The following is an 8,819-nucleotide window of genomic DNA, read 5'->3' on the forward strand; positions in this document are numbered from 1 at the left end:
CCATTGGTGAGATAGGTAGGGCTCCTTCATAAGAGGGTTGAGTGATGAATCACACAGCTTTCCTCCACAGCTTCAGGGCCACTTTATCAGGGAAGACCCGCTAGTGAGAACCAGAAGAGAGACTGGACTCGCTGGAGAGGGTGAGCAGAAGAAGAAAGTTACGACCTGTGCAGAAGTAGCGTCGTATTCCGTGCCTTTGAGTGGTGGCTGAGCCTGCCGCTTCCGCATCCGCATTCGCACTTTGGTGTGTCCTTGATCCATCGGCCCCAAGATATCCACGGATAGTTGGATGGCTCATTGATTGTCACTAATCCAACACTGCGGTCAGTGGAGGATGGCCCCGGGGTTATCGGGTCGTTCGGCTGCTGGCAATCCCCGAGTTACATCGGGGGCGCGTGCCTTTACTCCCTCCGCTCCGGTCCCCATCAGCCACTTTCATTATACTGTTTGTTGAATAATTTTCGCATCCTCACACGAGAATGAACTTGCCTATGTCGTACGGTGAATTATTTTTTTTCGGTCAGTGAAAGCTGGACATAGGAATAGTGAGAAGCAGCCGGGAAGCCCTGACGATGCGTATGAGCTAGTCTGGACTGATCCCTCTGGCATTCACGCGCGGGAAGCGATGATTCAAAGTCTCCGAGACTCAACTTGAATCAACGCCGGGAGACGCCATTGCTAAGCAGCCTAGGGCCTGGGCATCGCCCAAGGTGCGGACCCAAGGTACCCTAGCCAAGAGATCATCCGCTACTGCATCTTGCATTGCAGGCAGAAGCTGGCGGCGTTTTCCTTGGTCCTTCTCCGACCGTCTGGTCAGCATGCACAGCATGGCTGGTTAACTAGAATAGGGGAAACATGTCAGAAAGTCACATGTCCAAGGTTTGCCATGTCCTTTACTTGTACAGATGGAATGGCAATGGTGTTCTCAACCGGATGACCTAGTTGAGAGAACGATGAATAGAAAACGTCCGTGACACTTGTAAGATAGTAAAGTTCTATCTACGGCATCATTGAGCGTCGACTGACGGAAGTTTCCTTCATCTCAACTCCCCATACATCCGTCCCGATGCAAAGATCTGAGATGGTAAGCAATTTTCCCCTTCAGGATATGCATAACGTGCCCGGCTCGTTTTGTCCCTTGGTCCCCGGCCGCGTCGGTGCCTCGCAAGCAAGCCGCGCAACCCACACAGTAGTGGGCTCGCGTGCTGCTCAGTTCCCTCAATATGGATGAGGAACGCAGGCAGCCGCTGCCGAGAGGTAACGTGGGAGGAAAAGGTGATAGCCATAAGTAGAGGCATAGGCATCCTCCGTAGAGTGAGAAGGCGAACGATCTTTAGAAAGTCGACAGGTCTTCTACATTAACTCTTGGTAACACCAACATCTCGCTTCGTCTTTAGTTACCATCTGAGTGGGATTTGTTGACCAGTGTCAGAGGAAAGGCCCAAGCTCCGACTCAGTCTCAGCGTCTGCTTCTGGTATTGCTGCAGTGACAACCTTCGCTGGTCCTCAGAGGTTGAAAAGCCATTGCATTAGAGGCTGGAAAGGACCTGTTGCGTGTGTAATAAAGCGTGGTATAAAAGGGTCACCAGTCCAGAGAGTATCATTGTCGCTACGATATTCCATCTTAATGCAAGTAGTCCATGTGTGCAACTCTGAATCTAGAGGTTCAAAAAGCTGTAATTCACTTGAAGCGAGATCTTGACGCCCCAATGAGATGAAAGATGAACTAGATAATCGATTTCAGTAATGGAATGAACACAAAAAGGGTTGAACTCGAGGCATCTCATGGCTGAGAGTGCTGTCTGCTCGCACAAGTCAATTGCTTGTCAAAATATTGGTAGTAAGTATTTTGTCTTTATATCACTGAGATTGGCCCATTAGACAACCAGTTGGATGGTAAGCCCATAAAGCAGGCTGAAGAACAGGAGTATGAAGGATCGTTGGCCATTGATGGATAGGCTCTGCTTTTCTCAAGTCTCCGGTACCTGAATGAATCTCGATTCCCTGATGCCTCAGTTAAATAGTGGCGCCGTGTGAGTCTTTACCCCGCTGCGTCACTACATACCTTACCTTGGGCTGGGCTCATAATGAGTGTAAGGTAAGGAAGGCAAGAAGAACCGCCCTTGGCACCGCGACGCTCCGGCCTGGCTGCCTCTGACCTCACCCCACCACGCCTCTGAGGCAGCTACCCCGCCATCGGCCGAGACACCAAGCTGACTAGGTACGTACTTTTCCACCCCGAAGCAGAACACCACTGCCAATCTGGAAACGACATCGTCGCCAACATCATCACCAACCTCAACACTCTGTCTGCCAATTCTGCTACCAGTATCCGGCGTGCGGAACTGCCTGAAAACCTAACAGGATAGTTCTCCTCCCAAACGTTATCAGTCGACAGCTCTTCCACCCTCCAGAGCCCCACCATCCAGCTATTTTTCGAGAGCTTACAACCTTGAGGGTTCCCGGTTCCCACTCGGCAAAGCTCACCGATCACCTACCCAAACTCAGTCCCAGCATCAACACTCCAGAATACACAACCAACACGCAACATCGCCCATCATGTCGAGCAAGCGCATCGCCAAGGTATGCCAAACTCCCTCCCGCAACCCCCAAATCCTCCCCTACAAACCACCACCATCCTTGGCTAACCCCCGAAACCACACGCGCAGGAACTAACCGAAGTCACCACGACCCCTCCCACGGGCATGACAATCACCCTCGCCCGCGACTCCGACCTCCACGCCTGGCACGTCTCCCTCACCGGCCCCGAAAACACCCCCTACGCAGGCGGCACCTTTGCCGTCCTCGTCGACCTCCCTAAGGACTACCCCTTCAAGGCCCCCGTCGTCAAGTTCGCCACCCGCATCTACCACCCCAACATCACAAACGACGCCAACGGCAACATCTGCCTCGGCATGCTCAAATCCGAAAACTGGAAGCCCGCCACCAAGCTCGCCGCCGTCCTCGAGGCCGTCCGCTCCCTCCTCGTTGAACCCCTGCCCGACGACCCCCTCGAGGCCCGCATCGCCGACGAGTTCAAGAACAACCGCCCCGAGTTTGAGAAGAATGCAAAGCAGTACGTCACGCGCTACGCAAAGGGCCCGGCTAGCTTTGCCGCCTCTGAAGCGCCTGCCAAATGAAGCGAGCATCATGGCCAGGTGTAGCACGATGTGCGTAGTGTCTTCTCAGCCACGGCGGGGCAGAAGAGGACGTAAGCACGACCAGAACACTACAAGAGCTCTACAGAGAATGACGAAGTTTCTGGGGATCCCAATCATTTTGTTCGAGTGACTCAAGCAAAGAATATGAAAAACGGCGGCGTTGGTCGGTCCAGACAGTGAGCATTACCGGCGTTGGGGAGATGGGATTTCAAGTTGTTCCATGCTTTTCTCATGGATTTGGAATAGTCTCTAGACTTTCAGAGGGCATGAGCAGAGCTTTGGCAGCCAACAGCCGGTCCATTGCGTGGATCGGTAGTCTGGACTGTCCCATATTGTGCACTTTATCTAGGACGGCGTTCATATTAGATTGTTACAGGACGCTGAATCAAATCACTCATCATCACCTCCTGGAATGGGCATAATGGCATTGTGATCATCTGAACACTCGAAGCGGTGCTCATAACAGCTTTTTAGAGAAACGAATAGCACCAGTTATGAAGACTCGCAGGAATCAAGGGGCACAAAGAAAAGGCTTGAGCATTGTGTGATGCTAACAGACATCATATCTACAACTTGGTGAGACTGTTCTTCACCCGTTCGGGCACTTCCTCCACATATGTTCTATGCCGAACCAAAAATCCAATATGCTAGGGGCGTAACCGCGCCGCCCTCTTCTAGAATGATATCCGTTTTCGCTTCCCAATGGTGCCGCATGCCATGTAGTCATTACCCTTGAAATGCAAATATTCCCTCAAACGCCGTGGCTTAATGCATGCATGCAACTTTTGTTCCTCCTCTGTGGCGGGCTCACGATACCTCTGCTGATCTGCCCAGCCTCCTACGTCCAAAAATGGTGCCTTTTCTGCGGACCTCGCCTTCGGCTTCCGTAGCGTTGGCGCTGTCCACAGCGCCTGCGTACGTGGCGGCTCTTTGATGCTCCGTCTGGACTTTTACACGCCGTTCTTCCCGCTGCGTATCGATTGTATCTTGGCTGATGTGCCCAAAACCGTTGCGGCGCTTGAAACAAGCCTCCATTAGTGCATTGGCGTCCAGCAGCTTGCGAGGCATAGCCTGGATCACGGAAAACATCTCCATAGGATCCGTGACAGATCGAACCTCGTTTTCTCCAAGCTTGAAGATAGCCAAGGCGATGCGGAAAAGAGTCTTGGAGCCTTCGTAAAAGATGACGTCCCATACACGCAATGTGCTCTCAATAGGCAGGGTACCAATGAAACAGCTCATAAACCACGCCGTCATGCAAAGTGTGATGGGGGGGAGACGGTTGGACGAGATGCTGGGTTGGTTCTTTCGTCTGACCCTCGGCTTTTTCACTGGCTTTGCCGGCCTCGCTGCGTTCGGGTCCCCTTCCATATCGTCGCCAATCTTGGCCCAGACAGCAGGCATGGACTCCCTAATGGCATTCATCAAGACACCAAGGTCCACCTTGGAGCCTTCGAGGCTCATCTCGTGGGTGCCGGGTAAGTACAGGCGGGTGATGACATTCAACAGCCAGAAGGCCTTTTCTTCCGAGTCCATGAACAGAAGGAGCAGGCCAGCTAGGAAGTTGAGACTTTGGCAGTATCCGATGCGTGGGTTGTAAATAGCAAATGCGTGCAGGACCCGTCTCAGGGAAGTGATGATCACAGGCTCATTCTTGGCATCGCTCTCGGAGTCGTCCGTTGACTGAATGTCCCGAGTTGGTTCCGTGTTTGGCTTCGACGCCATGCTTGCAGGCTTGAACTTGACGTTGTCCGGGAATGTCCGGTGAAGATCTCGCTCAATAGCCTCGACATCGATGTCTTTAGCCTTCTTCTGCAGGAGAGTATCGTATAGACCTGAATGTTTTGCCAAAATGGCGGGGCCTCCTGCGTAGTAAAACCAGGCAGCACCTCTCCACTCCGGCGGAATGCCTTTCCGCACAAAACGTTTCGCCTTCGCACTATGGGGAGGGAATCGTTCAGGTTGGTTCGTCATCAGTCCACTTTCCTTCATGAACGTAGTCCATTTCTTGCGCCGTCGGTCGAGGTAGTCAGAGTAACCCTTGTCCCAGGCATCATACTGTTTCCTGGTAATGTGTTGGTTGGCCTTCTTGAAGCCATATCGGTCTCGTGCGCCTGGATCCTCGATCTCGACCGGCTCGAGATCTACGGCCGTTCGCCCAGAAGAGGTTGATGGGCTGTTCAGCTGCGGTGGCGTAGCTGGTGTCTCGGCCTGGAGAGACTTCGCAGAGTCTCGCTTCTCATTAGTATCTTTATTATCGTCGTTTCGATCATAGTCCGTCAAGCCGAGCTCCTTTGGCAAAGATGCTGGGTATTCGGATACCCTGAACATCTCGGTCGATTCGCGAACAATTGTGTCCGAAGTCGGGACAGTCAATGAGGTGGCGGCGGGTGCGGTCAATGGTTGACTCAGAGCCTCCAACATTCTCGTGTTCCGCCTGTTGATCTCCGCCGCCGGAACGGGACGCACGTCGTCGTCGTCGTGGTCTTCGGGGCTCGAGTCATCTCGGAAGCCCTTTTCGTACATCCCCATAACGTCGTCGACACTAAGTTCCTCCCCGTTAGCGTACAGCGATGGAATCGAGCTATTCTTGGTGAGAACACTGCTTCTTTCCGTCACGTACGTTCCCTGTGCACTGGACGCAGTCATCTGAGATCTGTAACTCGATCTCATCTCGTCTTCACCACTCATCCATGGTGCCTCCCTGGCATATGTAGATAGGCCAGAGCTCGAGCTGTCGACACGACCGTAGGCCATTGGAGGACGGGTGAGGCCTGACGGAGGCGGGGCACTTCGTAGACGAGAGGGGGCGCGAGGTTCATAGAGGTCACCTCCCGATGCTGGGATCGAGGCAAACGTCGAGGCCGACCTTGCAGATGATCCGGACTGACCCCGTGGCCGCGGCCATGCTTGATGGTGCGAATTGGGGTCAGAACGCGGCTCTGAAGGAGAGTATGTGGCCCGAGGTCGGTATGAGTCTTGTATCGGTTGCTTGATGCTCGGCCTTCTCGGGCGAGAGAAGTTGTCGACCTGCATGGTGTCGATCGAGGAACGGTCGTCTTCGTCGTACGGGATCGGGGATCTGATCGAGCGAGCGGCTCTGCTTGTCCATTCGTCGGCGCTCAAGTCGTCGTCAAGGTCATGACCCGGCCTCGGTGCCAGCGAGGGGAACGTAGGGGAGGAGGGGTAGTGCTGGGCGGAATCATAGGTAGGACGTCGAGGGGATTGAGGCTGCGACTGGGGGTTCGTCGAGTTTTGTTGCATGCCAAAATTGCTCGAGTTATTGGCGAGCGAGTCCCAGCGAGGAGGGGACGTGGGCAAGGGATGTGCATGTGGTGGGTAGGCTGCTGGGAAGTCGGAGTTGGGACGCTCTGGAACGTCAGAAGTTGAGATGGGTTTCGGATGGGTCCGCCTTGAAGCATAAATACCGAATTGGCGATGCTTCATGCTATTCTGGCGCTGGACGGTAGGGTCCTGATCCGCCATGGCTCCGGGGGTGATCTGGGCGTCGGGATGGCCAGAGTCCGCTGCCATGGCCATGAGGGTCATCGTGGCTGGCTCCCCGGGCCGTTATATGGCAGCAGCAAGTTTTACTCGAGCAATTGGATTCGCAGAAAACGCGTTGAGACTGCAAGTGACGGTGTTCCTTTGCGGGTCTCTTTGTCGGCAAAGAAGTAGTTGATTGTAACTGGTGTTACGATAGCAAAGTCAAGTATCTGTAATGGTTTTGCAAGTTGATTGTGGTAGGGCAGTCAAAAGCGTTCCTGACGATAGCATTGCGGCACATGCATAAACCTTGCGTTTGGCAGCAACCCTCTTTGAATAGTCTCAGCAAGTCGCGACGGGTATTGGTCGGGCGGGGCTGGTTCCAGTGGTTGATCGCTGCTGGTAGCCGGGATATGGCGGGATGAAGAACGGTCGGTGCGAATGTGGTGCAGAAAAAAGGGTGACTATCGGGACGAGTCAAGCAAGGAATGGCAGGTTTCCAGCGTCACAGGGCGTAGGAGACGAGGTGACACCCTGAGTACAGTTCATGCGCATGCGCATGCAAACTGGGGGCTGGATGTAAGGGGTGAAGTTGGACGTCAGAGATCGACCAACGGCTGAGTCAATGGGCGTCGTTTGAGCTGGGAGGTAGCAGGCCGGGAGTTGCGAAACAACAGATGCGAGAGCCGGCGACGAGGCGCTCAGGCAGGTACAGACGGATTAATTGCAGATGTACTAGATTGTCGTCGTCTTTCGCCGTGGTCGGCAAAGTGAGGAGAAAGCAAGGGAGCGGTATCCGATCCGGGTGGTGCGGTAGGCTGGCACGCTGGGTTGTATTGTGGTGTTGTGGCAGGTCTCCAGTGCTCCTCTGAAAGTCCCCAGTCGGCCAGAGATATTGGATTAGATTGGACAAAAGGATGGTGGTTGGCGGAAGTGTTTTGGGGGGCGGATGCCTGTTGTCGCAGATGAAGATGCTAAAACTGAAGCGAGCGTTTGGACCCAGACGGGGGCGTCGTCATTGGTTCAAGCCCAGAACGGGAACATGAAAACAAGAAAGAAAAAAAACAAAAGAGGCCTTGTCGAAGGTCGAGAAACGATGACGGGATCCCTCAAGGGTTCCAGTCCCCAATTGTGCAAGGCGTTGGTCTCCTTCTTTTTGTTTTGGTGGCACTGAAAGTATCAGGGCGAGTTGGGCATTCGTGGCGGCGCCAAGTCTGAAGTGTCTCGGAGACGAGAGGGCGATTGACTCGTGCGTCAGATTTTGGGCGACGCTGCCACGAGGTAGAAGCAAAGAAAGAACGGCGGTCGGGTATCGGAAACGGTTGGTGATTGGTTACTCTTTGACAGACGGATCGTCTCAGTATCGTGCAGTCAGAGTGCGAGTAGGTTGAAATACGGTCGAGAGTGGCCGAGCGATGGAACGAATGGGAAGTTTGCGGTGCTCTGCTTGGCACCTTGAGGAGAAGTAGACAGGAAAGAAAGTGCAAGACAAACCGAAGTCCCAGGTGAACGAACGGACGGGATGAGAAGAAAGAGGAGAGAGGAAAAGGGAAAGAAAAAAAAAAGATGTTGAAATTCGGGCCAATTGCGCCGACGAGAAGCGCGGCGTCGGATGCCGAAAAAAAACGGAAAACAATTTTAGAAGGAGGCAAGGAACAACCAGGGCTGCATCAAGGAGGGAAAGAGCCGCTAGAAACAACGACGAGGAAGCTGCCCTGGGTTGATGTCGCTCTTGCTGTTGGCGTTGTAGTCTGCACTGATGGTGGATTAAGAAAGAGGAAGGAGCGATTGGATGCCAGTGCGGACGCAAGTTGCAGGTGCAGCGGGCGGGAAGGTGCAAGTGCAGGTGCAAGTGCAGGTGCAAGTGCAGGAGTAGGTCCCTCAGCAGACAAATGCAAGAAGGTGCAGGAAATAATTAGGTAGTAAGTAGTACAAGGTAAGGTAAAGTAAGGTAGAGAAGGAGGGATGGGAGGGAAGGGAGGAACGAGCCACAAAGATGATGGAAGGTGAAGACGAGAGACGACGACAGCAACAATGGCCAAAAGAACAAGGAAGGAAAGGACGACCGAATAAGATGAGGAGATTGGATAGACTTGGATCGTCCTCGCTTTCCCCTTGCTCTCTCGCTTGTCCTTCGCCTGACGTGGTCACTCCCTCGGTATCATAATCCCT

General features: G+C 53.6%; 2 protein-coding genes across 2 annotated transcripts; one reads left to right on the top strand and one right to left on the bottom strand.

Annotated features, from left to right (window-relative positions):
• Window positions 1–2,559: 2,559 nt before the first annotated feature.
• On the top strand, window positions 2,560–3,140 carry CABS01_02500 (ubiquitin-conjugating enzyme; the record flags this gene model as incomplete). The annotated part of the gene is made up of 2 exons (XM_060535878.1): window positions 2,560–2,583; window positions 2,670–3,140. 2 exons carry the CDS (start codon window positions 2,560–2,562, stop codon window positions 3,138–3,140), a joined length of 495 nt encoding a protein of 164 aa, XP_060393790.1.
• Window positions 3,141–3,968: 828 nt separating this feature from the next.
• On the bottom strand, window positions 3,969–6,710 carry CABS01_02501 (TBC domain-containing protein; the record flags this gene model as incomplete). The annotated part of the gene is made up of 1 exon (XM_060535879.1): window positions 3,969–6,710. One exon carries the CDS (start codon window positions 6,708–6,710, stop codon window positions 3,969–3,971), a length of 2,742 nt encoding a protein of 913 aa, XP_060393791.1.
• Window positions 6,711–8,819: the final 2,109 nt, after the last annotated feature.

Source organism: Colletotrichum abscissum (assembly GCF_030869225.1).
Source record: "Colletotrichum abscissum strain IMI 504890 chromosome Unknown Scaffold_5.1, whole genome shotgun sequence".
Lineage (NCBI taxonomy): Eukaryota > Fungi > Ascomycota > Sordariomycetes > Glomerellales > Glomerellaceae > Colletotrichum > Colletotrichum abscissum.